This window comes from Leptinotarsa decemlineata, unplaced genomic scaffold, assembly GCF_025532065.1.
Source record: "Leptinotarsa decemlineata unplaced genomic scaffold, Ldec_3_MD MMD2_tig00026354_RagTag_RagTag, whole genome shotgun sequence".
NCBI lineage: Eukaryota > Metazoa > Arthropoda > Insecta > Coleoptera > Chrysomelidae > Leptinotarsa > Leptinotarsa decemlineata.
Genome location: NW_027412702.1, coordinates 1,367,095 through 1,386,912, shown reverse-complemented (window position 1 = coordinate 1,386,912; position 19,818 = coordinate 1,367,095). Strand labels below are relative to the sequence as shown.

Below are 19,818 nucleotides of genomic sequence, written 5' to 3'. Positions count from 1 at the left end.
ATGAAACCCGTCCCTTAATTTATACGCCAGATTTATAGGAACATATTTTAAACAGATTGTTACCTTGAGACATGATTTGTCCCCTGTTCAATTGTGTGCGTGGCTAGGGTCTTATATCTGCTGATGCTGATGTATTGGTAATAGAAACAGCAATAGAGCAATTCAATTTGACAAATACAACTTTTGTTGTTGGAGAAAATATAGACTTACTCGTATTAACTCACTGCTCGTACTCCAATTGAAAAAACTATTTTCTTCTTAAAACCAGAAAAATCTTAATATCAATCGGAAACATATTCATCAAAAAGTTTATCTACTTTTGCATAATGACAAAATCATGTAGGTAATATTTTTACACGCAATAACTGGCTGTGATACGACATCTGCATTTTACAGGAGGGGTAAAATAACAGTTTTCAAATTGTTTGAAAAAAAAATTTTAGTTTAATGTGCTGAAGTTTTTAAAACTAGTAATTCAACTCGACAAAAAATTATCAATAGCGGCATTTGCTTTCTTCTTCCTAATACGAAGCTCCTAAAAGAACTACCTGCTTAGATAAGTATAGATATGCATATTTCGTTAAAAATACTGAAAGTAAAAAACAGCACAATTATCTTGTCTTCCTCCAACCTCAGTTGCTGCTCATTAACATGTTTTCGGGTATATTACCAAGTTCAAGTGTGGCTTTGTTATCAGCTATACCCTACAGACTGGGGTTGGAAGTTAGTCAATAATTCATTAAAACCAGTCCAAACTTTACTTCCACCTGCGCCGAAGAAACTGAACAAAATTTTTTGCAACTGTTAAAAGGGGTGCAGTGCTAAATTTGATTGCAAAAAAGCCGGACTCTTTTGTTCTCTGGCATGTACACATTGTCCAGGCCGGTCGTGCTCTAATATTGAATCACCAACAGTGAGAATCCGTTTGATTCCAATGAGGCGACATGCGATACATCGCTATTAACGCAGTTTACCTGCACTCAGGATGAAGATGAAGAAGAATAAGAAAAAGAAGAAGACGAACAAGAAGATCAAGAAGAAGAATTTGAAAAATACGACTCGGACGATTAAATTTCATAACTTTTTTTTAACCTAAATTGCTTTTATCTTTTCAATCTCTGCTAATATCCATTATTTTGCAATAGTTTCAAATTAAACAGGCTCACAACTGACCCGTGGAATAGGCCTACTGGTGAAACCACGTTAAAAAAACGCGCTAAGTACACCACCTCATAGGTGGCGTGGAAACGTGTGCATATTATGACGATTACAACTTTTTGAATCGTTATATCTCAAATGCGGTGGCTCGTATGAAAAAGTATTGATACAGTTTTTTGTAGATAATTTTATGATTTTCAGCTTGGTGAGAATTTAGGTAGCTTCGAATGTCTAAATTGACCGGACTACAATAAGAACCTCTTTCAGAATGATAGGTAGAATTGGAAGCTCTGGTGTAGAATAATGGATATAATGAAAATTTGAAAATATTTTCTCCACACTGTAAGTCAGCACTGGTTCTCGATGCATGTTCCGCTAATAAGTTAGCATAATGAGGAAATAACTAAAACACTTTTGATCATTTCCTGATGATGCTAACTTGGCTAGCCAAACACGCATCGAGGGACAGTGCTTGAGTTCTAGTGTGGGAAAAGTAATTTCATTTGGCTCTTAGAATATTCTGAAGTATATTATACCTCCATACAATTATGATGGAATTATGCAGTTGGTACTCGAGAGAATAAATATTCGACATTCTATTTTTGTTGACTTTTTAAAAATTTTGTCGAGTTATAAGAAGCGTTCGTGTTGGTTGTTATACATAATAAATCAATTTTAATTCGACAGTATTCAGTGCTTTCGTGAATTACCTACAATTATTCAGTAGGCATATTAATTGATAAAAAAGGGTATCACATTGCAACTATATACGTCTATGACTAATGTTTGACATTTGCCAAAAATCTGACATTCAATTGATGTACTTGGGAAGTATCTTCCGATTTGTTTTTGCATATTCATTTAGTTTCATTAACTGAGAACTCAAAACACGAATTACAATTACTGTCAAATGAGTTTTTTCTGGAAAGGGCGTCGTCATTGTCAACGCTTACTTTCTTCGGAAGTTTTCCTTAATTTTTTGTATAATGCTTGGAGAAGTAGAAAGCCAAAAAGTGGGGTTTGCCTAAAACTTATTTCTTCTAAAAATATCCTCCATGATTCAAAACTTTTCAATTGTTTTAATAAAATTCCATTAGTTCGGACTTCCATTGTCTGATATTAGGTAAATAGAATAATTTGAAATCCCTGAAATCTCTAAACTAAGAGTCCATTGAATGTTCGCATTACTGAGCACAAGAAACACACACAGCGAGAGAAAACCAGCAAATCAGGAATAGCAGAGCATGTTTGGACACATCAACATAACATCGAGTGGTCCTAAGCTAAGATTATACACAGGAAGGAACATTGGTTTAGGAGGAAATTCAAAGAAGCCGCATAAATGTTGTCTAGCAATGTATTCAGCCAAGCTAGCGTAGAGATTCGCAACACATGAAAACCCATAATCAAACGAAAAATGGCCAACACCCGCCAAACGGTCATCTCCCATTGAACGCGTGAAGCGGAAAAAAGAAAGCGGAGATAAGTGAAAGTGCTCGAATGACTCATAAATAGTCATATCTCGGAGGAATCAATCCAATCATCACCTGAAGACGATTGTGGATACCAACAATCGTAACGCCGTGAAGTAACTTGGCTTGAAATCTTCTTAACTTTTTATTTTTTCTTCAATTGTTCTATTTTCACTTGTATTTTATTTCACTATCATCTTGTATTTTTTGTGTTTAATATAATTTTTTTCTAGCTATTCATTTTTAATTCTTCTTTTTTATAAGTTCTTTCAGGGATTTCAAATCATTTTATATAATATCAGACAATGGAAGTCCGAACTAATGAAATTAATCATGAAACATTGTCAATCACCTTCAAACAAATGTTTCAATGAAAGTATCTTGGGTATTTTTCCTGTATTATGTTTCGTTCAAGTAACGATCAAATTTGAAAATATCTATATGAAGTTTTGGAGAGTTCACTTTCATTATTTACAGTTATATAAGGTTTTCCATTCGAATTACCTAATGAAACATTGTTTTCGGGGTTTGGTTTATATAGTTTCGGAAAAACATTTTGAAACTGATATTCAACAAGAGAAAAACTACATTTAAAAATATATTTGTGATAAAATGGACTTTTTTTCAAAAATGAAGACTTCAATAATCTATATTATTTTTGGAGTAACTTTTGAACCGCTGGATACGTATCCAAACAAACTACATGTATTGAAATATTTTTTCTGTGGAAAGCAGTACATGGCGTTATGTCACTATTATATGAACGAATGGAAGTTCGACGTAAAAAACGCACACTGTAAATTCTTAATATGACATTAAGAATGTCAACAACTATTTTACATTCGTGAATCTTTTGTCTCGTTTGTGAGTCTATATCTGGGTTAGAACTCGTAAAACATTTTACGACGGTATTGTATCTCCTCAAAAGAATTATGATTCGGTAAGTTGTTAAAACCAAAACAGTAAATCGGTTATAGTACCTATTTTACATTTTTCAGCTACTCAGCATATTTTTGGAATATCTTTATTTTGTGTGCCTTTGTCTTCGAACTATTTTTGAATTTTAGTGATGCAACTTTATTTTATTTATTATCGTCAACGAATAGGGGAGCGAAGGGTAATTGCGGAAGAAGGACACCTCATAGGTACATTCAAAAGATTCGTTATTACTGATATGTTGTATATCGTATATCATTGACAAATTTATTTGAAGTAGTACTGTGCAATAAATAAGAGATGAAGAGATTAAAAAATAAACGACTTCAGCATTACCCTAAATTTTCGGGTAATGGCGTACGGTTTTCGGGACATTTCGAATACACTTAAATAGGAGTAAAAATACGAAACATAAAAATATTAATGATAAAAACCACACAGATATTTTGCAAACCTCCACTTGCAACACAATAATATTAAAGTTCATTTTTGTTACTTTTTCAGTGGCTACATTTCGTTGTTTTGTTCGGTTATCTAATTTTGCTAGTTTTTCAATCCCTTTTCTCTATTTTCCTTCCAAAAGAATTTTCAAAATAACTTTCTATAGGTGCAATAATTTTTTTAATCCGTTGATGGACTTGTATTAGGTTGTTTCGAAAGTTTTTTTCGTTTTTATGAGTCTACTTTGAAGTGTAATATTTCGTGAATACTTATTCAATTCAATCGAAATAGGCGCCATTTGAATCGGTGCACTTTTGCTAACGTACCACAAGTCGATAAATTCCGTCAAAATAACAATAATTGTGTACTCGGAATTCGATGAAGCCGACAAAGGCCATTTTTGCCTGGTCCAGATTGGCGAAGGTTCTACCGGTAAGTAAACTATCGAATGGCTTGAGAAGATAGTAGTGGCTGGGGAGTATGTTGGGTGATGCAGAACTTTGACGATCAATTTGTTTAATTTTCGGACGGTGATTTGTGAAACACGCAGACAGGTGTTGCCGTGGAGCAGGATAGGAAGTTTTCTGTTGACAAGTGACGGCTGCTGCTGACGCAATTTTTGGTACATTTCATCGATTTTCTAATAATATACTCTGCTGTGATGGTTTGGCCCGGTTGCAGAAAGTTATAATGAAACAAAAGTCGCTGACCACCATACAGTAACCATGGTCTTTTTTGTGGGTTTTCGCCTATGGGAAGTGGCTGGGTGGCTCATCGGTGTCCAACTACTGTCCTGAACGTTTCCTATTATCGTAAAAGATCCACTTTTCATCACACGTGACGATCCAATCCAAAAAAGGTTCGTGTTAGTTCCCAAAAATTAGGAAGAACAGACCTCAAAACCTGACAATTTCTGTAGATCGTTCAAATCGTGGGGCATCTACTTATCAAGCTTTTCGACATTTCCAATACGTTTTAAACCATCAAAAACCGCTGGGAGCTGACGTCAAGTTCTTTTGCCATCCCACGACCGGATTCTGATGGGTCAGTCTCCACCAAGATCCTCAAATCCTCGTCGTGGATTACTCTAGGTCGAGGCTCATCTTCGAGGCTAAAATCTACGGAACAAAATTTCGCAAAATAACACGAACAGTGCGTAGACCATTAGAAAAGCTTTCTTTTTTTTAGAAACAAATAATGTAAAATCTAAAGTCATAAAAGATATCGATGTTCTGTGTTATATGGTCCAAAGTATATTTTTTGTTGGAAAAGAAATTCCAAAATAGTTTATTGTTTTAACTTTTCACTAACTTCACTGTGTTTCAAATTTATAAATTACTTTGGTTTATGCAACATGATATGCAGATAAAAGTGATTTTCAGTTGCCTAACAAAAAAATTAATTTTTGAATGATACCTCTTAGTAGGTAATTCTGAATTCTTCGAATATTGTATTTTTGGAATATACACGATTCCTTTGAAAGCATCCAGAAAATTTCCGCCTGGAACATAATAATCAAAGTATCTCAACACAGAATAGAAAATATCCACAGTATAATACCGTCGTAGGTATAGTTTCGTAAATTACGTGATGAAATCAAATAGATCAGTAGAAATACAATTTTTTACAATAAAGCATTTGTGAGCAAAGGGGTAGGTATTACAGGTTCCACGAGTTTCTGAGTTACCTTTTTTATATTTTTAACATTTTCAGATATGCAGTTGGTAACCACGTTCACAGGCGACAAACCTGTTGTTTGTTGTATGCTTCAGCTTAGTTCGAGGAATGATACTCTGACGGAAATCGATTTTCAATTATCGGAAATCATCGACTTCATGTTGATGATATACACTACCTTGCACTGACGAGTGGCTAAACAGCCCGAAACCGGTCTGCAAGTGTGTTCCGATAATTGAAAATATATTGCGGCAGTTTTGTATCGCCAACAGCATATGCAGGAATAACTTCTGTGAAGAAACCTGCACTGACACCTGTCGGATATAATCCAACGCCCTTCGTGTTATTAGCTAGGGGAGTAGTTGTTTTCTGATAGGCGTCAGTCCATTAACCTACTGTGTAAGGAGTTGAGACTGGCCTGAACGAATTGTTCTTAGATAATTTAAATTCTATATTGGCCAAACCAAGAAAAAATTGATATATATCAACAGAAAACTGACTCAGTTTTGAAAGATTTTGCGGATTACTGTATGCAGAATACACTAATAATGAATCAAAGTAAGACAGTAATAATTGAGTTTCACACAAAACATGGAATACCTTCTAATTTCACCTTCGAAGTCAATAATAATATTGTTGAAACCTCCACTTCATCTAAATTCTTAGGAACGCTTATAGATTGTAACCTAACATGGGAAGATCAAATACAAATAGTATGTAAAAAAATCAACAAAAGCTTTTATATTTTGGCAACACTAAGAAATATTTTGAACACAGATTCATTATTACAGGTTTACTATGCATTTGTGTATTCCGCAATTTCCTACAATATTATAGTATGGGGTCAGGCATCAGACATAACAAGAATTTTTGTTGCTCAGAAAAGAATTATAAGGTTTGTCTTTAACATTAGTAGTCGCCAATCATGCAGACAGGTTTTCAAAACTAAACGGATCCTCACGGTTACATCAATTTATTTAATGAAACTATTATCATATATTTTCAATAACAAACATTCATTTCCCATTAATAGTGATTCACATTCTTACAATACCAGAAATAAAAATGATATCAAATTGAACAAGCCCAAACACTCCTATTACAAAAAATCTCCCATCAATGCAGGCTGCCGTTTTTTTAACTGTCTTCCGAAAGAAATAAAATACGCGGGATCCCTGGCGGTTTTTAAGTATAGACTTAGGGAACTCCTTATCAGAGAATGTTTCTATACTGTTGAGAAATTTGAATTATACTTTTCAATTTTGAGATGATATCGAAGTGTATCTTACATAGTGTATGTTAGTCATGATTGTGCTTGTTTCGTCCTGTTTGTCAATTAAAACTTAATGACACTGTTTTTGACTTAGGTATCCTATCTATTGTTAACAATAGTTGAAAGGATTAATAAATATTTTATTTATTTATTTATTTATATATATATATATATATATATATATATATATATATATATATATATATATATATATATATATATATACAGTAAAATGAAATAACGGGGTCTCTCAAGTCAAAAAATCAAAACTCTACTTTACTTTGCCAAGCTTTCGCTTCTAATGAAAAGCTTCTGCAGGGCAGTAAAAATGAGTGAAAGACAATGAATTGAACATATAACTGACGAAAGAAAGTTGAACATGTATGGATTTTTTGAATTTGACAAATGTCATACCTTCACATTAGTGAAATAAACATAACCATGTGAGTGCAACAGCAATTGACTACCTTGTCACAAATATTTCAAAAGAAAACCAGTGTATTCTTATATGATACTTTATTAGCCAAACATCTTGCCCATATTTTCTCATGCAATCTTACCAACTCTTTAGCGAATGATTCTCTGGCTACAACTACCTACTTCAATAAAAAATTTACAGATGAGAACTTACAAGAACTTAGGACACCGACTAGGTAATATTGATTGGACTTGTGTAAGTAGGCTTACTACAAATAATGCATTTGAGGCCTTTATGAAGGAATTGACTTGGTGTCTTGACGTGTCATGTCCTAAAAATAGGATAAATGTAAAACAAAAACAGAAATTAAAAAAAAAGTTGGGTAACGAGAGAAGTTAAGAATGAAAGCAGTCAGTTGAGAGAATTGCACAAAAGAATGATGTATGGAGAAGTGAGTGACGAGATTTACAGAAGGCAAAAAAGAGAATATACAAATAGATTGAAGAAGTTAAAAATAGAATATTACGCAAATCAAATAGAAACAGCTGAAAACAAACAGAAAGCTACATGGGATATTGTAAATAGTTTTAGAGGGAAAACCAAAACTGACAATAAAAGGAAGATTCATCTTGAAGCAAATGGTATCCGGATCAATGATGGAACAGATAAGTTGCCAATAATTTTGCTTGCCACTTTGCCAGAGCAGCCTCGGCAGCTCTGTTAAGACATGTAGGTCAGAACATGTCACTACCACATACGGTTTTGGAATTTATCGAAAACTCATTTTTTTTTTTGAAGAATTGCTAGAACCTGAACTAGTTTCAATAATACCCGAACTAAAAAATGAAAAATCGAGTGGCTTAGACAATATAACAATAAAAGTACTGAAATATGTCATTCCATCTATATCTGAAATTCTATTGAATCTTATGAATCACTCTATAATGGAAGGCGTGTTTCCGAGTGTCTTCAAAACATCCAAAGTTATTCCTATTCATAAAAAGGGTACACATGAAGATATAGATAACTATCGCCAAATATCATTACTGAGTATTCCATCTAAAGTTATTGAAAAAATAGTAGCGAATGGAATTATTGCGTTTCTCGAAAAATACAAGATTCTAACCGATCATCAACATGGTTTTAAAAAAAGATAGATCAGTTGAGACTGCTATTGCTACAAAATTCGAGTTTATTTACAATGAAATCGATAAGGGGAAGTACGTAGTTTCAATATTATTTGACTTGGCTAAGGCGTTTGATTCAGTAAATAGTGACATAATGGTTAGTAAGTTATATAACATTGGCATGAGAGGGTTCCTTCTTGAATGGTCGAAATCTTTTATGGAAGATAGGAAAATGGTAGTGACTGTGAATAATGTAGTATCTGATATTCAAGATAGTATCCTTGGGGTACCACAGGGGTCCATTTTAGGCTCACTGCTTTTCTCTATCTATATAAATGATCATCCAAAGTATATAAAACAAGGTTTCATTATCCTATTCGCAGATGACACTACCATAACAGTTTCCGGAAATACCGCGGAGGAGTTAGAAAACAACATCAATTCAGTCATGGATGACATGATTTCTTGGTGTGATAGAAACCAACTAAAACTGAACGAGAGTAAAACAGTACATTTAAACTTCGCGTTAAGGAAAACAGTGAAACTCAAACTCCTTGGTATGTTTATAGATAAAACCTTGTCTTGGGAGCCCCATATCAATTATGTCTGCAAAAAATTGAATCAAGCGTTATTTGCAATACAAAAGATCAAAGACGTGCTTAGTTTAGATGGTATCAGGACTGTTTACTATTCATTGGCGTACTTACATATGGCTCAAAATGTATTAATGTGGGGTTCTTCTGTGGGGGCAAAACGTGTTTTTATTGTTCAAAAAAGAATAATTAGAACTATCTTTAATATTGCAACCAGGGATAGCTGTAGACCTGCTTTCTGCAAGAACAAGATGCTAACGTTACCTTGTATCTATATATATAAAGCTCTGCTCCATGTGAAAAATAATGTACCCATTCTGAGAGATGAATCAATAGTTAATAACTATGCAACACGAAATAGACATTTATTAACTATCCCAAAACATAAAACATCAACATTCAAGGAATTGCTTGCATATAATGGCATAATATTATTCAATACGTTCCCTCAAGATATTAAAGATTTGCATATTATACCATTTAAAAAACAAATAAAGGAGCTATTAATTAATAAGGGATATTATAGCGTAGAAGAGTTCTTAGAACGGGATACACTGTTATCATGATTATTGCTTTCACTGCATTTCTTTCATCCTAGTTAAAGATAAATTTACTTTATGTATGTGTATACATATATGTGTTTGTGTTATTTTTTATATATGTATATAGTTAAGTACCTGTTTCAAGTGTCCGATCTATGTTATACTGTGGACCATTATTATTGTTTTATAAAATTTTCATATTTTTATTTATGACATGTCATATCATGTATATGATCGAAAAGACGAATAAAGTTATTATTATTATTATATATATGTTTCGCTCCGTGTTCTGTATTCAAGTTAACATATATGTATTTATAATCAAAAGCAAGAGAAAGGAAAATCTAATGGACGAAGTACTCAAAAAAATATGCAAACCTCAGACAGGTGTTTCTAGCTCATTAGCTGTCATCAGTACGGTTCAGCCAAGTGCAAGGTAAGGCAACACTTGGTTGCAGAAACAACACAAATGCATGCAGTCAAAATCATCATTTTTATTGAATACTAGACCCGGATGTCAGAGAGATAGCTGAAGCTGCCTTGAGGTGACTTCACTGAAATCTCTTACCCGAGATGACCTGATCGAAACCATAAAGTGCGGCTGGCTTCTGTTGATGACTTCGTGCATTTTTGTTGTTTTTGCAACCAAGTGTTGCCTAACCTTGTACTAGGGCTAGGGTCAATAAAAGGATCAACCAAACCCTTTCAAGTTGGTGGGTTCAGAACCACACCTATCATATAATATAAAGAGAAATAATTGATTTTTATGGGGATGATCTTTACTATCTTTCATCTTTATAACTTATTCAAAAACGTTTCTGAAAAAATTTGACAGGAAATAAAACAAAATAATGCAGCATAACAAATTCATTTCTCTATAATTGGGTATTGTGAGATATAAAACAACTTTACCAAGAAATTTGTATTACCAGCATTATATTTAGGAAAAATTTATAATTTTTAATATGAAATTTGTTTGTTTATAGTTGTCTTAAAAGTTAGTACGCCATTGAAATCATTGGTTTTGAATTTATTGCCGCATGCCTTTTGAAAATGCACCATTGGGACACTATGTTGCAACTTAACAGGTGCAATACACAACACCATCACAAATCATTGTTTAGTTGTGGAGTGAGTCTTTGAATGTAGTTAAAATGAATGTTTTTTGAAAAAATAGTTTCCACTACAAACTTTTCAAAAGCAACTACATGAATAATATTTAAATCAAACGAATATGCACATGGAATCCTATCTTATTCACATATTTACAAACTGTACAATTAACCATGAATGTATTTTACTTCTGGAAAAACTCAAAAAAAATCTGATGCCTTTTTCCTTTTGGGCAACTGAAGTTTCAACAAGTCATCTGTAGATACTTCAGTCGGCTTCTTATGTCTAATGTTGACTAAAGGAGTGGAAGCTCTTCTTGGGGATGGGAGGGGTGTTTTCCTCCTCGTCATAGGACTGGGGGTGTAGGCAGATCTGAAATCAGAATTCACTCCCAGCTTTAGCTTTACAGTTGCCAGTTTTCTTGCTGCTGGTGACATTGTTGCTAAGCGGTCAATTGTGCTGGTATGTAATCTCGGAGATGGTCTGAAAATGAGAAACAAATTAATGAGTAAATATGATTTTTATATGATGTTGAGGTATTTTAGTTAAGTTTAGTTTAGTTAAGACATTTCAAAAAAGACAAATTTCGAACAAATAAAACCTTGAAGAGTTATAAATATCAACATAAAATATACAAATTATTTGTGCAAAATGGGCCTTGAGAATACTATGGACAAAATAAAACAATGAGATTGATACTACACTGATAATTCATTCGGGTAAATTATATATGTTATAGAAATTGCTAGGCTTACTGTTAGTCTAAAGTGAAATATTTTTCAGTTATAAAACCTTTCGATGTTCAGGAATACAAATGGAAAAGACAGACAACTTTTCTGTCATCGATAAAGCAATACAATACTTGATTTCAGTACAGGACAATAAAACGAGATGAATAATGCATCCTATATAAATTATAAATAATGACAGCACTCAACACAGTTGACAATTGAACAGAGTGGGTACGAAGACATAAGAGTGTCCTTCAATAAAATGAATATAATTCTTCGAAATTTGCATACTGAAATTCTTGAAGGGGATAGAAACAGTATTTGAGAAGGTACTGATTCAAAAAACACTTTATTGTGAGACTTTTACCAAACAGTTTTACAAAAACACAACATGTATTTCGCCATACAAACTTTACAGTGTCTTTACTTTACAGAACTTTACAGTGCATTTACTTTACAGTAAAGACACGCCCGAAGAAGCCATTGTATGGCGAAACACGTCTTGGGTTTTTGTAAAATTTTTTAGTGAAAATCTCACAATGACGTGTTTTTTGAATACTGATTCATTTATTTTGAATTCATTCAAACCAAAATTTTTCACTTGATGAGGAATTATCTATCTATCTATACTGTATATATTGTGATTCAATTAATTATTTTGAGACACAGACAGTTTGAAGCGGAGTGTTTCAATTTGCTAGCAGACCAGGCAAAGTGTAAAATTAGGGAACTGAAATTCGTGAAATCAGTTTTCCTTGATAAATATTATCTTCTTTCATTTATAGGATTTTTTTGTGGAAAAATCAAGAAGGATATACTACATTTATACTTTCAATAATCATTTCACTTTACTTTCTGTTGCAGTTCAAAAATATTGTGAAACTAAACTATACTTGAGGCAAATACTTACGAAGAGAACTGCTTTCTCTGCGCTGCAATATTCCTTTTTTTCTGGTCCCTATTCTTCTCCCCTACTTGCTCAGCTAAGGCTAATGCTAATTGTTCTCTTCTTGGTGGTTCTGATATCCTAAACGAAGGACCCTGGGATCTACGATAATAATAATAATAATATTGTCTTTATTATCTTCTAATACATTTAAAGCAAATTAATCAGGAACAGTTCATTTATTATATGAAGATAAAAGGCAAAGTTCAATTTATATGATGACAAGTCATGATAATTGAAATAAAATAATTTTAAGAACAGTGGTTGAATATTAATTTATCTGCATAGATAGATGATTATTACAAAAATATTTTACATGAATGAATAATTTCTTGCTTTCTAGCTTTTTTTTTTGACTGAAGTTTCTTGATCAATTCCAGAAAATTTTCAAAAATTATGCGACCCTGATGAAGAACTACTACAAAAGGAAGAAAACAATTTTGAAATAAGTCTACAACAATAATAGTATAGTATAAAAACCAGAAATTTTCATTTATGAACTTGATAGTGTATTGCCAGGATGAGATGATGAGTAATCCACCTAGGCAGGAAAACGCTATTCTTTTCAAAAACAATAAATAATTGAGTTAATTTCATTTCTCATAATTACGTTTGAGCTCTATACACTTCGTCCAACAATTATTCAATTTTTTTCCATTGCTTCAGCTATATTACATTTAGTAACTCGTCGATCATCTAATATTATTCTATGAGTTTTATTCATCATCAAAAATATTGGCAAGACTGCCCATTATTTTACTGTTGATGTTGAAGGAACACATTTCATAAGTATATATTCAATTTGAAACAAGAATCCAATGACTGCACAATATTCAATTTTATTAATTTTGTAAAACTTGTTCACTTTCAACGACTCTTAAAAACTTAACCTTTTGAAAATAGCATGATGGTGTCATTATTGGTGCCGCCTCTTGCAAAGGTCGATTACCCTTCAACCTATATAATTATATTCAAGTTGAAATTCTTATGTCGACAATATGAATTAAAAAAATATTCATGATTTAATTTTCAAAACTGTTTTCACCATATTAAAAAAACGTAATTGGTTACAATAATGTTTGAATAGGAAATATTTTACTAACCTTGGTAAAGGGGTGTCGCTACCATCTAATCTGAATGGAGTTCCTTCAATTTGCCCCCAAGTCATCAGTGGACTACCCAGAAGACTCGGCGAAGGAGAAGGAGTCCTTACGAAGCTGAAACCATTAACCTGTGGGGTATCAGGTTTTACCAATTCTTTGCCATCAACACCTATTTTTCCATCTAAAACCTGTAAAATAATTATGATGAATTATGAGTAGAATCAATCAAGGTTTTACATTACAGTTGAGATCAAAGGAAGGGAATAGTCCTAATGTTTTACTGCCTTGAAATAATAAAAAGATAAAACTTTATTATCAACATTGACATTTTATATACATCCTTTACGATGTTGGTATTATAGGTTTTATAGGAGCAACTACAGACAGCAGCCATTTCGCATAGTTTCATGGTTCTACTGCACATCTAAGGTTATTCCAACATTTTTGATAGTACACAAGACAGCATGCCACCAATTTATAGCACTTTTTTATTCAAATGCAGAAAAACAATATTTTTTACGTTTTATAGAAAGAACAAAATCCGGGCTGGTAGGCAGTGATTGAAAGGGATATGTGATACCATATGTTTGTATGCTATTGCAGCAGACATCTTAAGTGGTGTCCTACCTTAGTCCTCGTAGTGAATGCCTATACCACTGAAGATGTCTGTCACAGTAGCAGATGAAATGTTTGGTTTTGACCATGGCCTACCAGCGCAAATTTTGTTCTTTCTCATTGTTTGTCTTATGAAACGTAATGTTTCCCACTATGTGCTCTTCAAGAATCGCTTTCCTATTTATTGAGAATGTTGACAAAACCTGAATTGGAAGCAATTATACAGGACTGCCTGTGAAATGATATGATAGTTGAAAACTTACTTTTGCTTGACTCTTGGCCAATTCATTAATGACTTCTTTACTGTGGCTTTCATTGAAAGGGTTGACTGCTAGCCTAGTATTGGAATGGTCTATCTCTTGTCTCTTCTTGTTCAACTCAATTTCTGTTTCTTTGGTTAATTCAACTCCATCAGGTACGTACATGATATAATTTCGATTTTTGTAACCCCAAGTATCAACATTGAATTTTTTTCCTGAGGTAGAGCTTGCTGTTCAATAGATGGTAGACAAAGTAATTTTTTTTGATCTTCTTCACTCTTATCTTCTTCATTGAAAAGATACCAATACTTCTGCCTATGTTTTTTTTCAGATTCTACAATGATTTCGTCGAAACTTTCATTATCTTGAGAGGTGTGTGAATTTAAATATTGATCCAGACTAAGATTTGCTGTTTTTAGTTTTTCTTCATTTTCAGTCTCGACAATTTCTTCCCTGTGGTGAATTTTGGAATGTTGAGAATTGTGTAAGTTGGGTGGGGTTTCAAATGTAGCAGGACTTGGTACTGAAAAAAAAAAGATTTGACGGGTCTGCTCTACTAACTGGTCAAGAAAAGTTTATATTTAGTCTATATTGTCAACCATAATTATGACAGTACTATGTACTTCTCTTGTTAATACAACATTAAAATCACTTGAGGTTTAAAAAAAACACAAAAGACTGTAACAAAGGATCTAGCAGTTAAAACAAGTGGAAATACATCACAACACATACACAGTTTTACAAGTCAATGATCACCAGCAAACTAAAATTAAGAATGAGGTTACCTTTATTATTTGTTAAAACTTCCTTCAAAAGGAAGGTTGAAATTGCTGAAAAGTATAAAGGTACTTGATGTGCTGAATATTTGTAGTCCAATGAACAGGGTCTTTTCAAAAAATAAGGTGAACATTCAAATTTCGCGGGCTACGTGAATTCGATTAGCGATTTTTTATCTATGTATGTTGGTACACTCGTCTCAAAGATATGTTCACAGTTTCATTTATTTGGCATGTTTAGTTTGTTGGTGAGAGGCATAAAAGTTAGAAACTGTTTAGCGTGTTTGACAATTTTCTATCGAAAAAAAATGGATTAAATCACTTGCATTAAATTTTGAGTAAAAAATGAAATTAAGTGCTCAAATACTTGAAATGTTGACAGTGGCATATGGTGATTGTACTCTGAGTCAGAAAAATGTTCACATGTGAATAACGATGCTTGCCCTAGACACCCCAGCACATCAACAACCAATGAAAATATTGGGAGTGATCAAAATTGTTATGGAGAATCGGGGAATCACTATTAGAGAAGTTGCTGAGGATGGAGGCATATTGGTTGGCTCATGCCATGCAATTTTTTCGAAAATTTTGGGCATGAAGCCTGTGGCAGCGAATTTCTTTCCAAAATCACTGCATTTTGACCAAAAAAAAACTGTCGCATGAGCATCGCTCGGGAATTGTTGAATGACGTCAACGGGTATGCAGATTTGCTTGAAAGGGTCATAACTGGTGATGAATCATGAGTACATGGTTTTGAAATTGAACACAAAGTCCAATGGTCTCAATGGAAGAGCCCAGGAGAGCCAAAACCAATAAAAAGACGCCAAGTTTGATCAACTGTAAATGTTTTGCTCACTGTTTTCATCAATTACCAAAGCGTAATGCATCAGGAGTTCTTGCCACCTGTTGCTACAGTCAATAAGGAATATTTTCTTGTAGTTATATGCCGCTTGCGAGAAGCAATACAAAGAAAACATCCGGCTCATTGCTTTTGAATCATGATAATTCGCCTGCTCATTGGTTGTTCTTAATTTTTTGGCCAAAAACAACACTGAAATCATGTCTCAGCCACCACGATTACCAGATTTGGCCTCCTGCGACTTTTTTCTATTTCCAAGATTGAAGAGACCCATGAAAGGACGGCGTTTTGTGACGAATGATGAGGTAAAAACCGAATTGCTGTGAGAGATAAAGAACTTACCGAAAATTGCATATCAGAACTGCTTTGAGAAACAGAAATAACGCCAGCATAGGTGTATTAAATCTGAGGAGACTACTTTGAAGGGGACAAATTAGAAATTGATGAATAAATAAATATTTTTTGGGAAAAATGAAAATTCACCTTATTTTCTGAACAGACCTCGTAAGGGTCTTATCAAATTCCTCATATGGTTCGACTTGCCCTACTTTTTGAAAAAAAATTCAAATTGATTCAAGTATTTTTATATGCTGATAATGATGCGCACGGCTGGTGTAAACCTCGAAGTAGGAATGGGTCAATTGAGGCTGAGCCTATGAAGAGAAGCGCTTACTGCGCAACCTTTGCTGCAGGCAACCAGTTATGCAATTGAACCCAGCTTTGTGTTCAATAAACCTTACAAAATACAAATAAAACAGAACACAGAGTCAGATGCTACAAATGGAATACGCATATATTCAGACGGCTCAAAAACCAAAGAAGGCTCAGGATGTGGAGTGTACTCCAGATCACTAAGCCTAAGATTTAAGTGGGGAATGGGAAAAAATACCAGCGTTGTCCAAACATAACTGGCTGGTATCTTACCTCAGGGCTAGTACTAGAGTGCCACCAAGATTTAACCAAAGCCTCGGCAGTTAATAACATTATCCTGAGGTGGGTTAAAGGGCACGACAGGAGTAAAAGTAATCACATTGCCACACCTTTAGCCAAGAAAGCGGCTGGACTGAGAATTTTAGGACCCAGGGGCACCTACGGCCTGATGATTTCGACGATTGCGGAACTAGCCAAATGTTACACCCATGCTCAATCTCTAAAAAGATGACATGTCATCAAAGGATGCAATCTTGCCAGGATCATCATGGGTGACCCCGGGAAGCTAGCGCCGAAGAAATATCTGGCGATGACCAGGAAAAATCTATGCTTAACAGTAGGATTTCTGACTGGCTACTGTCAACTAAGGAAATACCTCCATAATATGGGGCTAATGGACACACCTTTATGCAGGATGTGTGAATAGGAAGATGAGACTGTCAGGCAAATCCTATGCGAGTGCCCGGAGTTATCGTCAATAAGAGAGAGTGTGTTCCACGAGTCTTGGCCTACACCTGCCAATATAAAGGAGATGTCTCCCAGTGACCTGTCCACCTTCCTGGAAAGGACAGGATGGACGATGACCTCGGAAGGATGTACAATGGGTCATATGTGGCCTAAGAGCTGTGGGCTTACACTAACCCTCCCTACTCTACAGATATCTACTTTCGGAGATGCAGCCAATAAAAAGTTAATGGGCTATTATGAAATGAATATTTAAGAAATTCACTTCTGACAATGGAAACTCATGAGATGAATTACAATGTCAATATTGAGAAGTGAAAGATAAGCTACCAAATTGCGAAAATTTCACTCAGATTTGCCCTAAAAGACAAAAACAAATCATTACTTTTTGAAAATGTCTCAATAATTGATATGCAAACCATATAAATTACTCTTCTTTCTTTTGACCTGAATTGGACGATCTGGACACCAATGACATGTGGTTTCAACAGGCGGTACGTGCCACACAGCTGATGCCATATTGGATATTATGGACGAGTGATTTGAGGGCATGATCATCTCATGTGGAGGTGATGTGATATGATCACCGAGATGGTGTGATTTAACTCCTTTAGACTTTTCTTGTGGGGTTTTATAAGTCGCAGGTGTATGCGAATAAGCCACAAACCACATCGTTCCTCAAAGCCAACATAACCTATACCATTGGTCAAATTCAGCCTGAATTTGGCGCCAGAAATATAGAAAATTGGATGTTTCATATGTGCTCCAACCAGAGAAGCGGTGGCTGATATTTGAACGATGTTATATTCCACACATAATGTCATCAATAGGTATTTCAAGCAAATACAATTTTTTGATGATATCACACACACTTTGTTTTATCTGAAATTAAAGATAGGAAGAGCTCAATGAAAGACCCTAGAGAAGACACATTATAAATGTTGAAAAAATGATCTTTATCTTTTCTATATGCATATAAATTTATCAACATTATATTCAGTTGTAGTTAATTGTTGTCACACTTTCAACAGAACCAAGGAAAAAGCCCCTTACAAAAGAGTCATTTATTTCATAACTTCATGATGTAGTTTGTTGGAAAAGATACAATTTTGGGAAAATCAGCAGCAGCAGGTTATGAGTTTTTATTACTGAGAGTTCTTAAAATAGTCAAATTTTAGATGGCAACACCAACTTTTGGCTTCAGATTCGTGATCAGCAGTAGGTGGTTAGGTAGGTCCCATTACCAGCGTGTCAAATATTGGCTTCAGATTTGTGATTGTATATTTGTGAAAATATTTCAAATAATAGTGTGAACTGTTAAAATGAATATTAACTCCCTAATTTCAATGTGTCAGTCCTTATTGAACTTGTGTACTTACTTCTCTCTGGAGCGGGTCTACTGCCACTATATTTCCTATAAAGTTCTTTAAGCTTTACTTGATCATTGAGAGCAAGAGCATCCAAATATTCATTTTGTGCTTTGAGTCTTTCAAGATCAGGAAAAAAATCCCTTTGGATGATTTTTCCAATTTCCTGAAGAACAGATACAAAATTAATACAAAGTGATGAAATATTCGATGAGATTTTCCATACCTCCACATAGGTTTCTTCTTGTAAAACTTTCTTCTTGTTTCGTTTTTTAGCTTTTCCAATGGGCTTCTTGAAAACTATATCATTATGCAGAGTTTCCATTATTTCCATCGCTTTCCTGCCAGGGGAATTCTCAATAGAGTCACACATTTTGGAAAATATTTAAGAACTTTGTAGTTAGGTAAAATACTATCATCAAATTAAATGAGGTTAGCTTTTGATGACATAGAACATACACATCCATGGAATCATAGAATCACAGAGTGAATTGAATTCCTTTTGAGCTGTATTCGAGTTGTTGGTTGCCCGGAACGATCGGAGCTCACCCTGAATGATTCTATAGTATTTCTTTTGAAACTTTAGAGTCGGGGTATGCTCTCGCTCCTGTGTGTCAATTTTTTCCTGTTTCTGTATTCAAAAAACACTTTATTAGTAGATTTTCACTGAACAGCTTTATAAAAACACAAAACAATGGCTTCTTCAAGCGTGTCTTTACTCTATTGAACTGTTTGGTAAAGATCTCACAATAAAGTATTTTTCTGATACCTACGTTATGAATTTCCATCAAGTACCGGTCAATTCCATCAAATATTCTGTTTCTGATTTCACGCTCAATCACTGACTTAAACTTTATTTCACATTGAACTAAGGCTAAAAGTATAATTCTGTCCCCAATTCCCTTGAACAATTAAATTTCGCAAATTCCAAAACAAAATATGAAGACCATTTGTTCTACTGAAATTAAAGTAAATTATTGATATCTTGTAAGGAATAGGTAAAGTAAACTCTGTAG

At 34.0% G+C, this 19,818-nt stretch overlaps 1 protein-coding gene across 1 annotated transcript; it reads right to left on the bottom strand.

Annotated features, from left to right (window-relative positions):
- Positions 1–10,874: 10,874 nt before the first annotated feature.
- Es2 (ess-2 splicing factor homolog) lies at positions 10,875–19,254 on the bottom strand. Its single transcript, XM_074184052.1, is given in 7 exon segments — positions 10,875–11,233; positions 12,392–12,529; positions 13,531–13,718; positions 14,409–14,618; positions 14,621–14,928; positions 18,815–18,968; positions 19,029–19,254. Coding segments are annotated over 7 exon segments (1,428 nt in total). The 5' UTR covers positions 19,176–19,254; the 3' UTR covers positions 10,875–10,950.
- Positions 19,255–19,818: the final 564 nt, after the last annotated feature.